General features: G+C 33.6%; 2 protein-coding genes across 4 annotated transcripts in view; one reads left to right on the plus strand and one right to left on the minus strand.

The window, feature by feature from the left end:
* Positions 1-13,322, minus strand: part of pip (heparan sulfate 2-O-sulfotransferase pipe) — a 30,298-nt gene extending 16,976 nt beyond the window's left edge. Inside the window, exons 1-2 of one of the 2 annotated variants that reach the window (XM_018449747.1) lie at positions 12,899-13,322; positions 2,709-2,857 (exon numbers count right to left, since the gene is read on the minus strand). In XM_018449747.1, the coding sequence (XP_018305249.1) occupies positions 2,709-2,857; positions 12,899-12,948 (199 nt within the window). In that variant the 5' untranslated portion in view covers positions 12,949-13,322. Of the gene's footprint in view, positions 1-2,708; positions 2,858-10,248; positions 10,278-12,898 lie in introns of those variants that run through there. The other variant, XM_018449748.1, reaches the window with a different exon arrangement.
* Positions 13,323-20,299: 6,977 nt separating this feature from the next.
* Positions 20,300-23,344, plus strand: LOC108723716 (slit homolog 1 protein). 2 transcript variants are annotated; one of them, XM_018449643.1, is made up of 2 exons: positions 20,300-20,368; positions 21,417-23,344. In XM_018449643.1, the coding sequence occupies exon 2, from the start codon at positions 21,430-21,432 to the stop codon at positions 23,317-23,319; it is 1,890 nt and encodes a 629-aa protein (XP_018305145.1). In that variant the 5' UTR covers positions 20,300-20,368; positions 21,417-21,429; the 3' UTR covers positions 23,320-23,344. The 2 variants fall into 2 exon arrangements, with proteins under 2 accessions (XP_018305145.1, XP_018305146.1); XM_018449644.1 differs by having other exon boundaries at positions 20,308-20,368; positions 21,427-23,344.
* The last annotated feature ends 982 nt before the right edge of the window (positions 23,345-24,326 follow it).

Raw genomic sequence — 24,326 nt, forward strand, 5'->3', positions numbered from 1 at the left:
TTTATTGATTGAAATAAGAAAATTTTTCATTATAAATAACTGTCGCTATTAGCAAAAGCGCTATTTTTTATGGATGGGGCACATCTCACCGATAATAATAACTTTTCTCGAAATGTAGACGATTGCTTTTTGGGCTTCGATCATCTTTTTATCGTCTTTTCACTCCTTCCATCCTCAACTCTGAGTCTTTCTCGATAGCAGTAGAAATAATTCTTCACGATCTAGTGTATATATATGAATTATTGAACTTTCATTTCCATTCACATTGCCATTTATATCGCCGCGAGCGATTAATCCATTTCTCCTTTTAACGCGCGCGGGCATTACTACGCGTCTGATTTATTTTCGCTCACGTTCACCGATGTTTTTCCTTTCACCTCCCTTTGAAGTGGCTACTCTCAACTGCTCGGTCAATTCCGCTCCCCCCCCCCCCCCCCCCAAAATGTACCCGGTTGCTTCTTCCTCTCGGCTGGTGAACGGCTTTTAAGACTATCGCACAGATTTCACGCGCTTCACGTGCAACCTGTGAAGTGATCAGTGCCGATATACGATGATCATAATTGGCTTGATAGTATTTTTATATTTTAGAGCAAAATGATTTCGATTTGTTTTTCTCTACAACAATGTGTGTAATTAAATATAGATAATTAGTTCCTGCTGGTTTAAACCTAAATATACCTATGTTACAACAAATATATATTTGTTAATTCCTGTGATGGATTTAACGAGTACATCCAGATATGGTTAGCACATTGAAGTTTCGCGTCTTGCTCACGAATAATCTTTTTATTGAAATCTTTTCGTTACAGGAATAAAAAATTGTTCCTTTCGATTGCAACACAAAAATGTGTGTGATTTGTTCAAACATTCTAACTTTCGCTTAACAAAAACGAGAGGCTGATGTTTACTCTTGCAATTGTGAAATTTCTAATAGAAAGTAATGCAAGTAGTTATTATAATAATTGTGAGCTGAGTTCATAATACATTGTTAATCATTGTGTTCTGAGGAAAGACGAATTTCTGTGAAGATTGCCATGTAGGCTATGAATAACATTTTTAACTTACGTGCAGGGATACCATTGAAAGTAAAGGCCGTTTCGCACGGCATTGCAGGAATATTCACAAGTATTCTGTTGATAATTTTATGCGATATACCATAAACTGTTTTTCATGTGCATAACGTTTTTGTTGAAATTAAAGTATTGTCTCTACAGGAAGTTTTCAAATTTTAGAAACATTTCTTTTGCGCTTCTTTAAATTAATTAAAGATTAAATATATGTAAGTTAAACATAAATAAAAAATTATTGCTAATTGTAAATTTGACAAATTTGGGATGAAAGCAAACAAGTGTATACAATCGTATAATTCTTCTCGCAAAGTATTAGTGTATACATAATTGTCAAATTTACAAAAAGTCGAATACCAGGAATAATTCGCAATCTCGTGAACGAATCCGCGTTTGCTTCGAGACAGCGTGCCTGCATCGCTTTAAATAATAAAGCGGCGCCGGACATAATTGTAAGCCGTAACGCGCGCGTAATAAATAATACGGCGCGGCAAAGACGTGGATTATCACGTATAAAGCGAACGATAGAAGGTGCACGAATAATTAGTCTGCGATTGCGAGCAAATCAAGTTTCTTGCTACCGTTACGAATCCCGCGAAATGAATGTGGTATGGTATTGAAGCGATATAGAGATCTCACTCTTTTGACGTCTACGCACACACATGTAATGCATTTGAAAGGATAGAGATCATTAATAATTTCCTTGACGAATATGTCGTCGACTTTTTAAAATTAAAAAAAAAATTTAAGTATAAATTTTAATTTATATCTACTTAAATTTAATTTTATATTTAAATTTTCTTGCCCAAATAATAACGATAAAACCTTTTTGTTTTGAAAAATATAATAATACACAAACGGTTAGTGAGACTATTGAAAATAAAGAATTTAACAAAATTTTAGTCGACAAATAATACTTTTTATTGACTCAAATACGATCCTTAAAAAATGTAAAATTATGAGAAATGCCCAGGTATTATACTAATGATGAAGAGACGTGCGTTCTGTGAGTGAGATGCATATAAGCATCTTTAACTCTCGTTGAATCCTATGCACGTTCACTCTCTCACACCTTGACCTTCCTCAACCGGGAAGTCAACAGCACCCTCGGGGAGTACGTACGAGCACGTAAAAGCGCATGTATAAACGTGTCCATTATGGCACGTCGGCCAACATGGATGTAATTCCAATGTGGTTCATTTTCAGGCGACGAGAAACTAGCGCCCATTATTACACATTTGTGTAATTAAATAGATAATCAGTTCCTTCCAATTAACATTTCTAACGGTCTTGAATATCTTGTCATCACATTAAAAAAAGATGAAGTGAACTTCTTGCAACGTTACTTTTTATGATTATTTATTTATTTATATGTAATTTGTTTATTTTTATTGCTCGAATAGGATAATTCATTATGGTATTTTTTAGAATATGCACTGAGATATGCTCCACATACATATATAATCCAATTTTTATTTTTTAAATATATTATATCTTTTTAATTGTTTTTATACTTATTTTATGTTTCGTTTTCGTAAGCATATCATTCCATTTCTTATTCCTATATACAAAGAGATAGAGAGATATTTTAATATTCGACATCATGCGTTTGTCTCAATTTTATCATATAACATATGTTACCTGATGAGAGCTGATTCGCCGAGAGCACATCATCCTCCCCCGGTTGAAGACGTACTTCCATTTTTTTCAAACGTGAATGTAGATCTCTCGTGTGTAGAAAGAGAAAAAGTGTACTAGATATCGCTACTACAGCGATCAGCTCGATCGTCCTGTAAGCAAAAAAATTATAAATTAATTAATATAATATTACATTATAATTTATACGAGTATATATTCAATTATACTATACTAATTATGTTATTATTCATTTGTTTAGCATCATTCAATTTTTCTCAACTTGCAAAATATTATTTTTCTTTTTTTATGCAACAAATGGTAATATCTGTTCGATTTGTAAACAATAAAGAATTTATTTTGTAACGATAATGGAGCGATATTGCAACGCCGAGAGAAGCCCTTTCGCAAGTTAAATATTACAAACCGATCGTCATCTAGGTTGGTAGTGAGGGAATCAGGGCACGGCGAAGCCATCTATCTCGTAATTGGTCGTCCCGTCTGGGAGATGATGTTTCTCTGTATGACCTGGTTCTTGGAGAATACTCGTCGACCGTGAAGCTTGACGGTCGCTTCAATTTCGCGGGAATCGACGCAACAGGTGCATCGTTTGTGTATAAATATGCACTACTTACATTCGCATAAATATGATTAAATTGAAAAGTGATGATACGTTAAACTACACATACATACGGAAAAGTCATGGACAAAAAAAATTCTTACCTTTCATAAACCTGGCAGATTTGTTCGAAAAACAAGACCTATCTTTTAAGAATATTAATTTTCGAGAAATGTGATGTGTCTTGTAAGATCTTTGGATTTTGTGATATATAAACGTTACTAATTAATTGCAAAACGTAAAAGGCCGTGAAAGAAAATACTGTAACACGTTATTAGCTTAAGGCCTTTTTCAGTAAGTTGTTGCCCTTCCGTTTAACGAGCTGTGTAATACACACGGGCAATAGCAACGGCATCGCGAATCACCCCGTGATAGCAGTCGTTATTCGTACGGTATATCATAAATAATGCAATAAAGGTTGCATTAACGCTACACAGGCGGCGCACGCGAGACCATTGTAATCGATTCCTTCCACGATTATGAGTACCAAGATTGCGCGATGTAATGCATAGTAAATCGCGAGACGCTTTTATTATCGAGCTCACCGGTAATCCTCGATCTAACAAAGAAAGCATGTATGAAGAGAAATAATTGATTTGACGAACTCGTGTCGTTCGTCAGCGATCAACCTGGAAGAATCACATCGGGAGTTACGATTAAAGAGCCATGTCGAAATGAAATTCGTTCTAAATGCCTCAATATTTTTTTCCTGTTATCCATGAACGTATCGCTATATAATCTCTGATCCAAGTCTAATACCTGATCTCATGCAACTTAAGAATTCCATGTAATCGTCCTACATACAGCTTTGACTTCAAATACGTCACCTATTCTGTAATTTGATACAGTTGCGCTGTAATTATCTACACCGCGGTTACAGCTGCACGTGCATACAATTCTAATTCTTATTTTGGATACATCTATGTCGTTGCATGGGGAATTGAGTATTTCTAGAAAGATTTTTATTACCTTAATTATATAATATGTATAAATATACATATTTGTAAATATACAAAAATTAAAATGTTAAAATTATTAAGTCAAGATTATAAACACAAGAGAGAGAGACAGAGATAGTGAAATGAACCTTCATTATCATTATTTTCATATCAATTTTGTATACTTTGTGTGAAATAGTAGACGGAATTGCACATTGGTTACATTTGAAGTTACATTAACTAACATTTTTAATGTTAACGCATTCTACTTCTATATTTTATTATAATTTAATTTCATGAATAATCGCAACTTGGAAGGTAATTGCACTGCCATGAATTGAACAGTCGCATAATTTTGTTATTAGCGCATGGAAATCAAATAATTCAGAAAATATAAATATTTGTAATTTCTAAATTTAAGAAAGTTGATACTAGAATAACTATAATCTAGTTTCTAGAGAAAGATTACTATTATGTATAAAAACTTCTTATGTATAAAAAGACAAGAAAAAAATTACACAAATTTATATTTATCCATGCAGCACCGAAAGTTTTCAGAAATATTTCAACTGAAAAGTGAAACATTTCATAAAAATTGCGAAATATATCTGTAACATTTCTGAGACAGCTCTGGAATAGCAAAATGTCCGCGATTCTTGCACATAAAACCTTGTTGAATGATTGATGAAATGTTACAGAAAGTATCTGCAATCTTTTTGAAATATTACCAAAAAGTTTGCAGCTATTTTTAGTACTTTAAAAATGATATTTAAATATATACTTGATTGATACTTAAATAATATTTAAATTTATTATATCGATAATAAATTTAAATATTATTTAAGTATATCAATTAAACATATATTTAAATATCATTTCTGAAATACTTAAAATTTATTAAGAGTTTTGTAATCTGTGTTTACAGATTACAAACTTTTTGAAATAAACTTAAAATATTTCTCAAAAATGGTAATGATATTGCCAACGATTTTGATTAATTAATCACATTATATGCATAAGTACATATACATAATTACTATTAGAAAAATAGAAAGTCACTTATACCTGCAGTTTCCACACAATATCATTATTCATATACAAAGTTTTTCAAAATTAAAACAGAACAAGTCATTCATATACAAAAGTTTTTCGCAATTAAAGTAGAACGACTCACGATAACATCAAAATGACATTAAACTGAATCTTAATTGATCAAAAAATGACTTTTAGTAAACATTTTAGAGCCATTTTAACATCATGATTTTTTGTTCTGTTTAGATATGTTTTTCAATTTATTATATGATAGATTTTAGAAACATTTCTGTTAAAACATTTCATATGACATATTGCAGAATACTTTCAGAATTGTTGCACATAAGATGTGAAAGGTTGAAACATTTCTGAAAATTTTCCATAACAATCGGTGCTCTATGGATAATTATAATATATAATTATGCATCTTGATGATTTCGTATTATTCATGTCATGACATTCGTCAATATCTTTTTAAAATTCTTGGATAGAGATATTATACATGATTTAATTACGCTGTCATTATGTCTTGCTTTGTTTTCTATTCTTGTGCGATTTTTTCATGTCGTACAAACACTTCATTACAGTTAAAAGTCAAATAAGATTTGCAAATGCTTACCGATATTTGACTTAAATGCTTAACTGAAACCTATAAATATATCCACACTCATCCTAAATAATATAGGTATACATAATATATGTATGTCAGCCATATAGTTGTGGTCAAATCAGATTTAAAAATTTGCAAAACTTATTTGATTCTTTTTTGCTTATACGATATTATATACCTCCAATATATACATACTTTGGATACCAGTTTTCGAGATTTAAACGATATTTTCATTAAGCACAAGAAGAATTTATAGCTTTACGGTCTACTAACGCCTCATTAGGAAATCCTAGACATTAACCGTGCGAGATGCTGAGTATTTCGTGGGAAAAGTCTTGAAATCCTTCCGAAATAAATGCGATGCAGAGATTTTTCGTCCGCTGCATTAAAATGCAATAGCAGTTAGTGTTTCTGCGATTTGACAAGATTGAAATATTTTTACAGAAAAAGACGGAAGAAGTTAAAATATATATAGGTTTTTTATTTCATAAAAATCTTAAGCATTTCATATGTATAGAATCAATCATTATTTTTTTAAATCAAGCATTGACATTAAACATACAACATGCTAATGTTATAATATTACACAAAAAACAAGAATAATATTATGCTTTTCATTACTCATATTTTTAAAATCATGCGTATAAAATTTTGAATTAAAACATTCCGGAATTTCAACCAATTTGAATTAAGTTTCTGTAACGATCTATAAAGTACGTCTCTTGAAAAATAAAATGGGATATTATTCATATACGATTATTAAATTTTTTCACGTGTGAGTTACGAGAATATCTATAATTTCTCAAATTATCTATAATTTGATTCCAGCAATTTGTATGTATACGCAAATCACTATCTTTCGCCATAATCCGTCGCGCTGATGCCGCTAGTTTCCTCGAGGATATACAAGGACGTTCTCCAGTATTCCATCGAAGCTCTTCCGGGCTTATCGGCGAAACGTAAGCAGATCTACTCGAGGGAAAAGCGAGAAACGAACGGTATCGTTCTGGTGGACGCAGTGTCAACGACACACGGAGAGAAGGGAACCGTAAGCTCTTAGGAACGCGTTTATATATACCGTAACGGGGTACATAAAGGGGCACCGTGTACATACACCTTGTGTACATAATAGCGAACGCGTATCGGAAATCCAATTGTCCTGCACGGTGAGAACATCGCGTGTAGGTATTCGATTCGCGAAATGTGCCAGCGAGAACCGATGGCAAGAATGTTCAAGCGTTAGGAATTTCTATTCCAATGCGCGAGTACCTACGTGCCGTTGCGCGTTGGTTAAAGAGGTTTACGGGTCAGATCGTTTGATACTATAATTGCGGTTTAATTTTAAAATTGCAGATCATATCCTAGATTACATATATGTTACATAAGACGTCTTTTAAATATTTTATGTAAATATACATGTTGTCGAGGAAAGTAATAAACGAGGTGATAAGCAGGCGATAAACTGTGCGTGTGCTTGTGTGTGTGCGTGTGTGCGTGCGCGTATGCGCGCGCGCTACTGTAATCTTCTAATCTCGATAGGGAAATGTGTTCTAGTAATAAAAAAAACAATTTTTCCTTATTGTTAGATGTACCGTTTATATTAGAATTTTATTACACTATTTTGCATTAGATTATTATAAATATAATTGTGGGAAATGATTGTTGCTTCTTCAAATGATTTATTTTAGCATCCATGAGAAACCGGAAAGAGGAAATAAAACGTGTCTGAAGCACTCAAGGCATTCAGACTCGTGTACATTTCTTTTGATCGTACTGTTAATTTCATTAAATTTCTTAAATGTGTTTTTCTCAGAATTGATCTTACATTCTGATATACTATAGAAAATATTTATTTATTATGGGAGAGAGATGATCCTGCGTTTTGTTTTAATCTTTCGTAATGGATCGTGGTAACGTTGGCAGACGCAACAAAGCCGCGAGGCAGCGCGGCGCAGAGATTCGTACTGAAATTGCAATGCAACTTTTGATCGCGGTCGATGCACCTTCCGACAATGCTGCTCGTTGCAATACAACGACCACAATTGACTTTAACGAGCACGCGTATATGATAAATTATTGCCGTCGCTACAGCCGAAGCCGTATTCCAATAAAGTTCCGCGAAATGTACTTCATAAATTCTCAGTACGTTCATTCAATCTCTAATAGATTATTTCATATAGATATAAAATTTCGTCACTATTTCTCTTTTGATTGTTATACAATATTTAACGTCGCAGAAACAGTTAAACTGTATGCACGGAATTGTTTCATTAACATCTGCGTCTTCAATTATATTTTTTATTTACGGAGCACATCATCTCAATCCAGTTGAACGAGTTCTTCGGTGCTTTTGTTGGTAAATATGTGCCGGATGTCCCGATCAACTATTACATCTTTCAAATACAGATTCTCTTCTCGATGCGGTGAAAAACGCATCTGCACATACGTACTTACATATTCAAAGTTAACTGCAGGTAAGAAATTACCTGCGTGTGCACGTCCGACCCATGTTAATTTGCGACTTTTTACACACTTAAGCAGACATGCCCTCTGACATTATGCATACTTTATTAAATCAGATTTTATGCTTGACGTACAGCTGGCTATCTATCTGTTGATATGGGGGAGGTTGTTTCTCTATAATGGAAATACTCTCGAATGCTGAGCAATTTTCTATATAGCCACTCAACGCGCATTATCGTAGTCACTCTTAATTGCGTTGTATCCGCTCAAGTACATTCGCGGCGAACACTTGATATCGTCATGGAGAAGTCGGAAGTGCGAGCTGCGAGCAGATGGGATTCCGCGTGGCGAGCGAAGTGGCCGATAATGATAGTTCTGATACGTGAGACCATCCAGGAACCCTTACTCTACTAACTCTACTTTATGGCAGTGACACCTCCTCGCAATCTCGCTCATCTCGCTCTTCGATGCCTGCAGTTGCTTGCCTCATTTACGCAACGGACCTCATAACTTTTATTTATAGATGGTGGAGATTCATTATCGCGAATACGCGCGGTTTTCTCGCACGGGCAGCAAAATTCATCACGCGAGACGAGCCGCAGAAACGAGACAAATGGACCTGCATTCTTGCAAACGTCACGATGGTTCATCACTCACGTAGCAGAATTCGTAATTATCAACTGTATTAACACGAGATAAATGAAAGATGCGGAACGACGATGTTTATCGCGTTGCATAATTCCTAGTGTAAGTTGCAAAATTTATAATTCATGAACAACTTCTTTCATCATTAAAAAAAGATTACGTTTCATCAATGACGCTCTAAATCAAAATTTATTTGAAATTAGAAGATAAGGAATTATCTAACGTTTATTAAAGTCGAATATATATTTCTTTGGCAAATTTCTTTTTTTAAAATAACGCATATGGATATTTTGCTAAAAAGTCAACAAATCAACACCAATTACCTCTATGAAGCTGGCCCCTCATTTTCAAAATTATGAAAAAATGAGCAAAGTTCTGGTTGCCACCCGAAAAGTTCCAGAGTTCCCTATCAATTTTCGAAAGAGTTCCGTCGATTAAAGCGGTGAAAATATCATTTGAAGTTTCGGAGGGACCAAGTTTACGATTCCGAAGGGCTGTAACTTCTTTACCGTTTATTTTAGCACTTTGATCCATATAAGACAATCGATAGAACTCTTTGGGAGGCAACCAGAACTCTAAAAAAAAACCAGATATTTCCGAAAAAATTTTTTCAAAAAAAAATTTTTTTTCAGATTTCGGTCATTCTGTTATGAGTTCTGATAGCCCCCCAAAGAGTTCTATCGATTGTCCTATATGGATAAAGTGCTAAAATGAACGGTAAAGAAGTTATAGTCCATCAAAGTTTCGGAATCGTGAACTTGGCCCTCCTGAAACTTCAAATGGTGTTTTCACCGCTTTAATCGACGGAACTCTTTCTAAAATTGATAGAGAACTCTAGAACTCTTCGGGGGCAACCAGAACTCCGCTTATTTTTTGAAAATTTTGAAAATGAGGGGCCAGCTTCACAGAGGTACATTAATTATATATGTAGTCTGTGATAAACAGTTATCTAAGCCTAATAAATGTATGTTATAAATTATTTATAATATTCTATAAATAGATAATGAGATTTTGTTTCTCAATTAATCTCAAACTATGTGCTTGTTTTCTATGTGTTCATTTCTAATTTGTGGTATTTAATATATCTAATTAAAAATCTGACAGACATTTAATTTATACAATTCTTAATTACAAAATGTTTATATAATATTGAATAATTACAAAACTTGATATAATATTGAAAGTAGAGAGTGTAAAGTATCATCTTTAAATCTATCTGTAGGAAGGAGTCCTATTTACCCCATTCTACAATGTAGACCACCAACGTTCGTTTATGACTTTACGCGCGCTTGAGGCTTGAGGAGGTCAATCGCAGGAAGAAATCGCAGACTGATAAACCATACATTTGCATACGACATGGAGCACCCGAGAATCGACCGCTCACGATTTTCGCGCGCGGTTCACATTATTTTGTCATGATGAATCGATTTGTCACATGCCTAGCTCATCGCAAGAGTCTCTTGATCGCGAGATCTTTAACTCGTTAGTTCGACCCTGATCCCGACGCGATGTCTAAATGCGATGTTTGCCGGTATGCCTTTCTTGCCGTTAACTTTATATACCTACATTTATTTCAAAAGTAATGACGAAGATATTCATGAGACGAAATAGGTATAGGAAATCTTACGTAAAGTCACTCATGTCATTATGTTTCGTCCATCGTATCTCGTGTCGCAAACTTACGTTTACATATGACTGATAAAAGAACATCTGAATACTGAAATAAGATATTTTTTGCTGTCATTCACTTTCTCAAATTTTCTATGTCATGTATAGTGTGAGTTATTTAGAATAGTCCATTACTGCAATGGTAGTAGAGCCAGAAAGTTACTGATTTTTCGATACAATACAAAGTAGGGTAGAGCGGGGCTATTTGAACATAGGGGCAAGTTGGTCAAATGCAAATATCTAAATAACCAAAATATATATAGAGACGTCTATGCTTGCGTAATGTAGCACAAAGACAGAGATTACTGCATCTTAATACAATAATCTGTGTCCGGCAACCAAATACGTGCGCATTTTCGTTTTTGTATATCAAAAGTAAAATTATTAGGTGAGTATTCTTTTTGGTCTACGTGGTAATTAGAGCGATTGATAATAATCAAATGTATTTTTTAGATATAAGTTATTATCGTATTTTTTAACTTTAATGTTTAAGTTGCTATTTTATTTACGGTTTTTCAGTTATAAAAAAGTATTTCAGTCAACACCGATATGAGGCTTGTTGGGCCAGTACCTCATAACTAACCTTATAAACTCAGCTGCTTAAATGAAATCTGTCTTTATCAATGCTTTTTATTCTATGTCAACGATTAAACATATATTTTACATTTAATTATAATTATAAAGAGTAAAGATTTTAGTTTTTCTAATTTTGTTAATTAAAGCATTTAAAAAGAAAGAATATTACAAATTATTATATTTAAGATGCAAATAATAAACATTTGATTAATATACACATAATCCTTTCATGTTTTTAATGATACATAACCTCATTAAACGGTTACCTTCATGGCTCAACTTATCCTTCGAGGATGCTCAATATGCCCCATAGATGGGGCATATTGGTCCACTTTGCATTCTTGTAATTAACGTAATTTTTTTCTTATTTACGAGATTTATTAAGGATTTATAAGTATTTAATTATTGAGCCAGATGAACATGCAACATTTTAAAGCATTTACCATTAATCTATCATAATTGTATGAAGATTTATAATAATTTAAAGAAAAAGTGTCACAACTAGCCCCGCTCTACCCTACATTTTTTCTAAAAATAACATTTTTTTATATTTTTCTAAGAGAAATGTATTTCAAATCATTTTATATGTATAAGATTCATAATTTTAAGAAAATGTCTGAAAATTTACGCCTCGTATAATATCTAAAGGCAATAGCATCAATTATAAACTTACGTTAAAATTACGGTAGTGAATAAAATCGCGTTGCACTAATGTAATTAAAGGTAACGCATTTAAATTAAGTGAATAATCTAATACTAATAATGTAATTATATATTTCATACTTAAAGAAGAATACAATTAATGTGACGTTTTTATTATACTTAAATGCGATTTATATCAAATTAATCACGTTCACTTTCTAACTTATCTATATCCATTATTCTTGTATCTTTTAAATTTTAGATTATGCAATTCAGCGATGCATAAATTATATGATCATTGCATATTCGGAATTTACATGTTATTTTCTGAAAGAAATTAGTATTACACAACCTAGCTACTGTCTGAAATTTATATCCTATTTTATATTCTTATTTTCTTCTCTATTTTATTCGTTAACGATATTAATGTTCCACCTTTTGAGAGAAAGATTGTGTAAAACGATTTTAAAAATAAACTATAATATTTCTTTAAACTTTCCTTTTTCTCTTCTCTCTTTCTCCCTCGTCAAATATGTAATTTTGAAATGTATTATAATATTTTCCACAAAAAATAATTACAAGTTGTTAAAAACTTATGTTTTTCTTAATGAATTAGAAAATATAGAAAGAGATAATATACTTATATTCTTTACGTTCTGTGTTATCTATTTTGAATATTTTTACATGTGCAGTACCTGCACATTTTTTAAATTGAGTTTTATAAAAAATAAAATAAAATAAAATCACACACGGAAAAGCCTCGTTCAGCGATCGAGAAGGTAGATGATCGTTGGCTAAATTGAGTCACCACAGTGTACTTAACGGTTAAATACCTCGGCTCGTTATAGAGGATATACACCGGCGCCTGCAAGATATGGTATCCCTTCGTGCACTCTCATGGTCTATGCGCAGATAAATATCGATGACATCGTAGATGTTAATCGTACGCGCGTATAATTAGGCGCCTTTAATCGCGTCCGACATCCCGAGATAGCCTCCTTACCTCTTGGGAACGGGCACTCTCCTTTGCCGCCACATGTTCTCCTTCGGCATCCTGCCACTCCTTTCGAAATCCGGTCTTTTCTACAAATTCTTCTTGGCGGCAATCAAACGATATCCTAGGAGATTGCGGTGGTCACGTGCGATCCATTGGAGAACGATTTGTCATCATCGGACATTTGTGTCGTTCGGCGGATGCTGCCGAGCTTTGACAATGGTCACTCATAAAGTCCATTCACTGAATCACTACTGAATGACAATGACGACAACAACGGCAGCAACAATCGAAAAAAAAACGTTTGTCGAGGTCGAATGCTCGCCGTCAGCTGCAAACGTCAGCCGTTGGATTCTCGCGAGCGAGCGATTTTCCTGTCGATCAACACCCGCTACCAGGTCAACATCCTCGGCGAGTCGATCGGTGTTGTTCAGCGCACGCCATTGATCGTGAGTAACTTATTTACGACATCGTGACTAATGTAATTTCGTTCGAATCGATGGCGGAACCGGATCGGAGATTCATGTAGGTTTCGGATGCCGAAACGTGTATGCGGCGACCGTCTCCGTGGATTTTTTCAGTCATTGACGAACGTGTAACCGGTGTAACTGCGTTCGTGAGAAGATGCAGAAGGTTGAGAGACATCCGCTCGCTCGATCTCCACCGACCTGTCTGCTGGTCGACACGCGACTGCCGCTTTTCTTCGCCGTTTCGGAGCCTCCGAGTCCTTCTTGGTGCCGCGATGCCGCGGTGCCGCGGTGCCGCGTGGACGCGAAATACGGAGACGACACGCGATACGCTCTATTCCGCGTCCGCGCTCCGTTACTTGGTGGCACGTAATGCCGCGATTCTACTCCACATTCGCCCGTTTGCCGTGCCATCCTACCCGGGCCCCCTATTCCGGGGCCGTTTCCACTGGTTTCCACTACACGTCGGGCATCGAGTGAAGGGAAGAAGCGCTCGTTTTCAGAATAAAATTAGGTGATTGGACTTTTTTTGCAAGTGTTCTCTCTTCGAAACGCGAAGACATAACGTTGTACCGAAAGATCGAGTTCGAGCATATGTAAATAAGTAAATATATCTGTTTTTACACAAGCGATATATTGCACAAAGCATATGCACAAGTATAAAGATAAGAAATTATTCTAGAATACAATTTTAAATTACAGTTAAAATCCTTTGAAACCGGACAACGTATGCACTTTTCACATACTATTTTCTTTGTCTTTTCGCTGTGACTTAAAATAAATTTGCACTTTATAAAAAGAATTTGAAACAAATTATTTTACAACGTTTCTTTCAGATATGTATAATAGATCTTTTGAATCCATTTAAATTTGTGAACGGAATAATTTTGTTAATTTAATGGATATATAATAAGTTTAAAACTGGATATAAGATTAAAATTGTGCAAAAATAAATATAATGTTTTAAGGAAAAGATTAAATTATATACATTTCTGATTTCTCATGACGCAATCAACAGTTGCATAAAACGAAGATAAGAATTTATATATTCTAAAAATTAATTTTAATTTAAATTTTAAATAAACTGCTTTACATAAATTCGTGTTACTTATGTTATTAGATTCTAAATATTAATCACGAATATTTATCCTTAGCAATCTGAATGAGATGTTTTGAGAACCATAAGAAACGTTAACTAATAATAATTATTGAACGTTTTTTCTGTATGCTGTAATAAAATTTATTAATAAACATTAGCTACTAACAGCTAATGTTTATTAACTATGTACCACGTATGGAGACAAAACGTAATGCAGGAATAATTTTAAGGTAATGATATTGCAAAGCGGAAGAAATTTAAGTGCAACTGCGGCTTAAGTGCAACAGGCTTCCAGATGGTCGCGGTTAAATTTATCATAACAGTTTTAAAGGAGTCAATAAAATGAGTTTCCTATCGGTACACATATATCACGCGCATTCGCTACATTTAATAAGACGCGCAGTCTTCCGAGTGATGATTTAGTGCCACATTTATTAACCATATCGGATAAAAATTCTTATGAAAGTAACACTTACCGCATTGCATTCTATTGAAGCTAATAATTTAGTAATCGAGAGCTTCATAAAATGCTATACATCGAATTACCCTAATTATCGATCAAAAAATAACCTTAATAGAGAAGAAGAAAGAAACAAGAATCTTTTTCAGAAAAATAATAGTTACGGATTTTCTTTCGGTAAATTAAACTCGAGCCGAAAGATTGTTTCCAATTAAAGAAAAGTCTTATCATAATAAAAAGTGTACTAAAAATATATAAAAAAAAATCTTCAAAAGTAATATTAATAATTCTTAAAAATAGAAGTTAAATAATTGCCTTATGATACGAACAGAATCGTGCTTTTGAAGGCGTCATCGTCACAGACATACGAGTATGTAGAATGTGAAAGACGTAATTTGTTTCGTAATATTTACACTCGAAACTCTAAGAACTTGTAATAAGAAAATGCATGTTTCCGCACGCGAACGTAGTCTATTTTTCTATTTTCAATATTTCAAAAATAAACGCGTTGCGTAGCGTGAGAAATATTCAATATTACAAAATAGCGAATATTTGAAAATACATATAAGGCAGAAAAGAACTAAATGGTTATATTGAAACTGCACAAAGTTACAATTAACATAACATCATACATCTTGTTTTAAAGGTAATATTTTGATAATTCCTTTTATTAATAAAGAAATTACTATACAGGATGTTAAAAAAACATTCAGCATTTATATTATAGGTACATAATATACCTACACCATACTGATTGTGAGTAAAAAAGTCTCAGTGAATGTGAGTCGGAAACTCAACCGTTTTTAAGATGTAAATAATTTTGTATGTGTTAGTATCATAACTGGCTTATTGGTTTCTATGTATCATATATGACATGAAGATTTACCTGTGTGTTTACAAACCACATTCTAAATGTTCTAATTCAATTTTCATACTCTTTATAATGAAACGTTTCACTGGGAATCGATAAGTTGACATCAATCAACTGTCATAATTGGATGAGCATTATGGGAGATCACCTCGTTGGACACGTAATTCTTCAAAATAGGCTATCAGTTTTACTTATCTCAATTTCTCTCTTTTCACGTCATATGCAATACATAGAAAAGATAATAAGTCAGTTATAATACTAACATACAAATTATTTATATGTATCTTTGAAACGGTTAAGCTTTTGACCTATGTTCACTAATAGCACGAAAACGCTATAAGGATTTTTGTTCATTACGGTATGTACTGTTATATAAATGCTAAATGGTTTTTTAAATTAATAATTTATGATAATTTGATGTACATTGATAGACTACAAGATATTAAATTTTTTTTACACGGTACTAACTTCATGTAAAAATTATAAGAAAAGCGGAAACAATATTTAGCATCTTATTTATATATTTAAAATGAATAACCAATTAGTTATTATATTTATATAATTATATATTTATGTAATTAGTTATTATATTTTTTAGTAAAGAAATTTTTTATAGAAGTTCTCGAAAATCGATTTTATAGCAACGGAGACACGTGACGTTTATATCTAAAAATTTATATAAAAAAAAAAAAGAATCAACCAGTAATATTCATATTTTTATTATACTTTCAATAATTTGAGCTCTCACTTTCCCCCCACTTTCAATAATTTGAGCTCCCGTTTTCAATATACTACAATGGCAGGAAGACAGTTAGAACACTTAGAAACTCGCATAGAATTTCGTATTCAAGCGATTAGCATGGCCGCATCAATATCAAATGAGATTGTAATCAAAGAAATCTTCGGAACAATAGTACGCTATTCTTTTACATCGCTACACACCTAAGCAACAATGCAATGCCGGTATTCGCATGTATGATATTATTACTTTGGTTCAATTGTATGCCATTTGCGTACAATTCAATTATGACTTATGCATAATTATTCGACCGATAATTGTTTACTGGGAAGTGTTGTACGCAACCTTACAATTCTCAGATTTTGAGATAAAGAATCGTGAAAGAGAAGATTAACTCGTTACACCTTTGTATGTTTGACTTATTGTATTTTTTCAAATCATGAATTTATTTTTATTTTCACGGAGATTATACTATTTTTCGAATGAAAATTTTATTGCTCAACGTATTGCGTGATTTATATGTTGCTATATAATATAAGATCGAAAAGGTTTGTGTTATTTTTAATTTAATTATATTATTAATCCTAACATCTATGCATCCTATCGAAGTATGGTCGAGATTAATAAGGTTGCTAATTATTTGACACAATTGTATCGAAGTAATTATTATTCCACGACGAGAAGAATTCTTCCTATCCTTTTTATCATCTACATCATCCATATTATTCTGTTAATATTAATAAAGAAAATTATGGGGAATTTTTTAACATTTAATTTATTCAGCTCGAAGCGCGAGGTTTAACATAAATTTACATGTAGTTAATTAGTACCTGATGCAATTTGCGCGATGCAATACGCTGACACCTTTATGTTTCGTGATCCGTGAAATATTAATTCCGAAAATTAAAAGCTATGTTTTTTCTTATAGGAATAAATTAGAAATAATATCCCGATGTGATTATGCGCTAGATAATCAGTGCCTGAAACTGGCGTTGAAAAATTATTTCCGTTATAATATATAAGCTCTTATATCCGTTATAATATATAAGCTCTGTCACTATAAGGCTTGATAGAATATATAAGTAGAATAACATTCACAAATAATGTAACAAATCTTGGCAGATGTTACGTGAATAGAGAATGTATGGCAAATATTGTTGAAAAACACGTAAGATAAGCTGAAATCATAAATTAAAAGAAATGTGGAAAACAGTGTGATAAAATAAAATTTTGTACATAATTATTTTAAATATATATATTTTACAGTTTCTGTTGCAAAGTTTATTATTTGCATATCAAACGTTAATTATTACTTTTTTTTGGAACTGAAATGCTAATAGCGCTTTTATTTGACAAAGACGAGTTCAGGCTGTATTCGAATGGCATACAGGAAAGAAGCGTAATGCGTGATCGCTCAGAGAGTGCGGTTACACTCGCGGATTAACGTATGCGAGATATCGCCTCAACCTTCGACACCGTCGATGCGTACACGTGTGCAACAAACTTAATTAACAAAACGCACGTGAGCCGTATCGGCCGACTGGTTTTTTGTGAATGGAACCGTGAGAGAAGTACGAACGCCGGTAGGAATGGCCGCGCTCTTATACCCACGTAATAACCATGATCCGACGAATCCAGTGGTTCTCACAGCGGAAGGTGTAAGCTGGTTTCCGGAAGTACGACGACCTCCTGGCGCATGGTTGCTCCGCGAGAGGCAAAGGACCCTCTCGTCTCTGATCACGAACATTAGAAATTAGCGGCGCGGAGCTCTGCGTTCGGCTAACAAGCAGGTAAAATTTATCTCATGCGAAAATGCTTTGTGGAAAATAGCGATGTGTGAGAGATCAAACCGGTCATGAAGTCGAGTTCCCGATGTGTGTCCACGTGAAATACCGGACCGGGTGATAGCCAGTTTAATGGTATTTGGTCCATTGAATGACACAGAAGCCTCCTTTATCAAGCGTCATCGAGTCGTGTATGATATTATGATATATAAGGAGCAGACTTTCAAAATACGTTTTGTCCAAAATTTATAATTTTCGGAAAATGAGAAAAAAATCTATAAGGAAACCTCTTACAGAAGATATCAATTTACCAATCAATATGATGTAAAATGTGTGTTAAACAAAATTGCTAAACAATTTTCTAATAATATTAAACAAATGCATTTTGTTCGTCTCCAGTTAAAGGACATAACGCACATCAAATGTTTAGACTTTTTCAGTATATAAATTGACGCTGAAAAAATGCTTTTTAAATATTCCAAAGTAGCTTATAATATGTGTCTTTCATTATTAAACACTATACGAGTACGCCATCTCTAACTCAAAAGATCGATTTCGGACAAAATACATTTTGAAAGTCTGCTCTTCATAGTTCATATGTATTTCCAAGAATACTTCCTCTGGAAACTAAATCTCTCACGTGATATGTGGCAATTTCTGCACGGGAACTTGATTCATCTTAAGAGGAATGTCGTATACGCGTGTATACATGTATAGAAAAATATGTGCATACATAGAGTTAAATAAATATTGTATATTATCTAATATACTTGCAGAAAATATTAGTCACGCGTCTTAAATGCGCACGCAACAGTACATTTCAATATTTTATAATCCTTTACGGTCTTGTGATTTTCAATCCTGCATACTTATAAATATATCGTTATTAAAAAGAAGAAAATATGAAGAAAATCGGATTTAAAGAATTTGAATCATGACTAAAATTATTTTAATTCGATTCAAGATTTGCTAATATATTATTTAATCAACAAACTATTATATTTTTTATAGTTTTTAAATCGATTAGATATAAAACAATTTGTTGACTTCTTTGTCAGTTACGGTCTAGCGATCGGTCGTGCTTCATCGATTCTTCGATTAAGATCGTATACCGGTGCATTATCATATTCTAATGCTACCAAAATGTTCGTCGAACTTGATATCATTATTATTGCTATTTAGATTATTTGCTGCCATTTTACACACATAATATATTCATGACGTATTAAAATATAATCTGCAAATCCTTTTTGATATAAAATTAAAGTGAAAGAGTCATATAAATGTGTTACATAAGACAGTCAAATTATAGCATAGCAAATTTAATTAATGTTCAATTCGACTTTATTTCCATGTTAAACTATTTATCCGAATACTCTGACTCAAGAAAAGAATTAACATCTTTTAGGTGTCATAATTGAGTTAACTCGAATGACGTAACACAGCACTCTTGATTCATGATTTTTAAGCAAAAAATATTCCAAGATGTTGTTGCGACTTGTTAAAAAGGTGACAAATGATTAATAAAAAAAAAAGAGAGAGAGAATATGCTCGACGTAGCGCGTGCTAACAGCAGCGATCGGACTATTTGTAAAACCGAATTCTAGTTCTTTTCGAGAATGTTGATTAATGCGTGACAGAGTGATTTTTTAATTCGAGGAAGGTTACGCAGCTTGTGCCACTATCTTCTTCGATTTTTAACAAAGCGAATTACGTTATAGAATTCGAGAAGTTGACGAGTGAACTTAAAAAACAAATCGCCGTGAGAGCGTTTCAGACAAGGTTTATTCTCTTTTTTTCAATACGAGATTACCTATCTCGAGAAGAAGAGAACGTAGGCGATCTCTTTTACATACGCATCTAAGAGTCTGTACACGCATGAGATTCGACTATAAAGGCTTGCAAGACCTGTTTTCGTGATTACCCCGTCTTGAGGAATCTTGCCAGCACGCGTGTCCGCCAGGAATAGAAACACAGGCAGTCTTTGTCTGTCTGCGTTCGAAAGCAGAAGGATTCTTCAGCAACTTCCGTGGCTTTCTGTGGTTTAGCCGATTGATCGGTAAGTGAAACATGTTCTTACGTGAATGTTCTGTAACGACGTGATTCACGTTAACTGAAGTTTCCATGATGCATTAACCACAAAAAGAACAACGACGACTGTTTAAAGAGCAAGAAGAAATACGCATTTTATATAGAGGTCATTTTAGAATGTAATTTTGTACTTAAACTAGATCTTAAATATAATTTCATGCTTATGTATGAATGTGGACTTTAAATACGATTTTGTGTTAAAATGGACCTTGAAAAAGATAATTGTTCTTGCTTTAATTCTTTGTACCTTGTAACTTGAATCTTAAATTTGTTACATTTTTGCGAAATTATTAGTATTGTCGAAAGAATTGTTCATTAATACCATTAAAATGCGTACGCTTTCAAAAATTATCGGAAAATATCACAAATTATATAATTTGCGCATCCCGAGTTTGAGTCAAGCAACCGGTTTCTATGATATTCGACATAAGTTTCGGAGAATAATCTAAGACATCGTTTATCATGATCATTGTAATTACGATTATATACGCGAGAACTGTTTATCATAAGGAGTGTCGCAAAATAGTCTCGAAGCGTGGGATTTGATGCATCTACTATACAATTTTCTTGAGCTATCAGTGTAGAGTCCTAGTCAACGCCTTGAAGTTTCTCACATATTATCATGATTAACTGGTAAAGATAAGATTAAAGCTAATATTTAACGATACCTTTTAATTACCAAGCAGCTTTCATATATTTTGAAAGAAATAAAAAAGACAATAAGGAATTAAACAAGGTCTGCAATCGAGCTGAAGTTAGATGACAAATTTAAATAAAAAAAAATTTTTTAATGACGAAATTATACAGGCGAGACTTAAATTATTCATCATTTATTTGTGCGCAATATACTCTATTAAATTATTAATATTAATGACATACGTACACATTATTTTTAATAGTCTGTATAATACGTTCAATTATTATTGAGTTATTGACAGTATAGATGCGATCTAATATCTGACGTATACATATAGAAATATGAGAACTTTCGGTTTGTAAAAAAAGAAAATCGTTAGTTGTTTTTAGGAAATGACGATGCTGTCCCTCATCATATGTTTGCTACCTCTAGCGGCAAGTATACCTGTAGAAGTTGGAAAAATCAATAAAACTTCAAAGAATTTGATCGTGAACATCGAAAACAGTATCCTGAAAGATGTTCGATTTGTTGGAAATTTTGACCATACGGAATTGAATTTATCAGACCTTCCGGGTCTTCGTGCGCTGGAGAAAAATGCCTTTGATAATGTGCTTGATGTGGAGTCTCTCATACTTGCCAACAATTCGTTAACTTCTCTGCCGGATTTTGTCTTCTCTAATCTGACAAAATTGAAGAGCTTATCGTTATCGGATAATCAAATATCAAATGTCCGAAATCTTTTTGTCGGCTTGGAAAATCTGCAGTTGTTGGATATATCTCGCAATCCTATCAGACATTTTGGAAGGGGCCACCTGTTTGGTCTCACCAAATCCGTTAAAATTCTCACTGATGGAAATATTCTCTGGAGCATCAGCACAGGCGTATTCGCTAATTCTTTCCTTAAAGACACCGAGGAGATAAAGCGACTGGCAGCAACGCAAAATCAGGAAAATCCTGTAAAGGAGCAAAAAATCGACAAAAGTAAGGTAGCCACGGAATCACAGGATCGAAAGATCGTTGAAACTGTTATCGGAAATACTCGACTGAAAATTTGCAAATCTGATGGTATCGTAACATTATTGGAAATTCTTCTGAAGGACGAAGAACTTGTTGACGGATGTGTCGAGGTGCCAGTTGATACCTCGATGCAAGTGAATCTCGCTGAACTGGGTATCAAAGGTTTCCAGGAAGATTGGTATCGATTACAATCTCTACCGGTCGCCTCGTTGGATCTGTCGAACAATGAAATCACCGAGATCACAAAGGAGACACTGAATAATCTGCCGTCAAGTTTGAGATATGTAAACTTCCAAGGGAATAAAATACGCAGGATCTGGAGTCAAGTGATCGAGAACGATCACTTGAATATACTCAACTTGAGAAACAATTTGATCGAGGAGATCGAGGAAGGTGCGTTTGCCAAGACAGATCTACATGAATTGTATCTCTCTGGTAATCAACTGGAGAGTCTGAATTTTGTCTTTAGTCTGCCGGATGCCCTGACCGTGTTTCTTGCGAACGGAAATCACATAATCTCTATTCCCGATGGCGTGTTCTCCAAACTCTTCCGTTTGAGCTACTTATGTCTCGACAACAACAAAATCGAAGCATTGCAGAACGATGTCTTCCAAGGTTTGAAGTTCTTGTTAACGTTAACATTGGCGGGGAATGGTATAAAGACGATTGAACCAAACGCTTTCAAAGGCTTGACAACGCTGCAGACACTTGATCTTCGCCACAATTCTATACGTGATCTCCAGAAGGGTACTTTTGCTGAGTTGATTGATCTGAGGCAGTTGAACCTCGCCAATAACAAGATCTCCAAGATCACGTTTACCGATCTAGCGCAATCCGTGGACTCCCTACATCTCGATTATAATGAGATCGATATTCTCGAGGAAGGCAATTTTGTTCGAACTCCAACATCCACCTTATCCTTGACCGGAAATAGAATTTCTAACATAATGCGTGGTGCTTTTAACCTGCCAACTCTGAGGGATCTGTATTTGAACAACAACACTTTAACTACTATAGAGGGTGATAGCTACGAAGGCTTGAACCTGTTGAGACGTCTCTGGCTTTCAGAAAATAAAATATCCGAGATTCGCAAAGGAGCTTGCAAAAATCTAGGAAATCTTTACATTTTAGATATATCCAAGAATCCTTTTCAGAAGCTGGAAAACGGCACTCTTCATGGTCTCAATACAGCCTTTGGTACCAGCTTGTACGTCTTCGAGAACAATTTGAAGGAGATACAAGGCGGCGTTTTCGACGATGTTTAAAATTCTCTTCTTTTAATTCAAATAATTTACATATATATTTCTTCTATTAAATAGTCTTGAAAAATAACATATAAAAATGATTAGTCATTTTTACGATCATTCGGAAAATTTAATTCCATTAGATTACATTATAAATAAACTATTAATATGAAATATATGTTCATACAGATTTTATAAGAGAGCATTTTTTTATTTTACCTAGAAATATAAATCAACGTCATAAAATTGCAACACATATACATATATTGAGAATACAGAATTTTTAATACTAGTTATATTTGAACGTATCAAAATATGTATAAATTCGCTAAATTAATTCTGAAAGACATTTTTGCACAATTTACCGAACAAGCGGAAACTTACATTATCGCGATATAAATATTTTAATGCATACAACTTTTGAGCAAAAAAGTTGTTGATGTTTGAAAAGCATTGTACATGTGATATCTTTAAAAAATATTATTTTTGGTTGCTTTCATCCGTATTTTTCCTAATATATGTAATTATTTTTCCGCACGAATTCTGCACTTTCAAGAAAACGAAATCATGATGAAATGAAATTGCAAATTATCAATCAAGCATAATTTATGTAATCATTACAAACGATTATATGTCGTTTCTCTTAATATGTATTAATCGAGAGCACCTTCTTCGTGCGATTGCTCGACCGTTTATAATTGTGTTAATATTCACTCGAGAAAGGCAGAGACAGAAACAATTTTCGCAAAAGTGACCGATGATTCACTTTCACCAAACATGCCTATAAATCCACGTATAAAACTACTACAGCAATAATAATAATCCGTCCATACGAGATGAAATGTGCAACTTACATCTGGCTGGCCTTGACTTTCACATGAAACCTTTCAACTTCCAAGTCCATTGGGTTCTTGAGACCCGTTTGAAGGTCGCTGTTAGAAAATTTTTCTATTTTTTTTTCCACTTTGAACTACTAACGGTATATCGCGGTCGAAGCATTGTATAAGCAAATTGAATAATCGAACATC

This window comes from Mycetomoellerius zeteki, unplaced genomic scaffold (genome assembly GCF_001594055.1).
Source record: "Mycetomoellerius zeteki isolate Tzet28-1 unplaced genomic scaffold, Tzet1.0 scaffold25, whole genome shotgun sequence".
Lineage (NCBI taxonomy): Eukaryota > Metazoa > Arthropoda > Insecta > Hymenoptera > Formicidae > Mycetomoellerius > Mycetomoellerius zeteki.

Bases quoted from the DNA above. Each gene is read 5' to 3' on its own strand.
- LOC108723716 (XM_018449643.1), top strand. From the start codon at position 21,430: ATGACGATGCTGTCCCTCATCATATGTTTGCTACCTCTAGCGGCAAGT.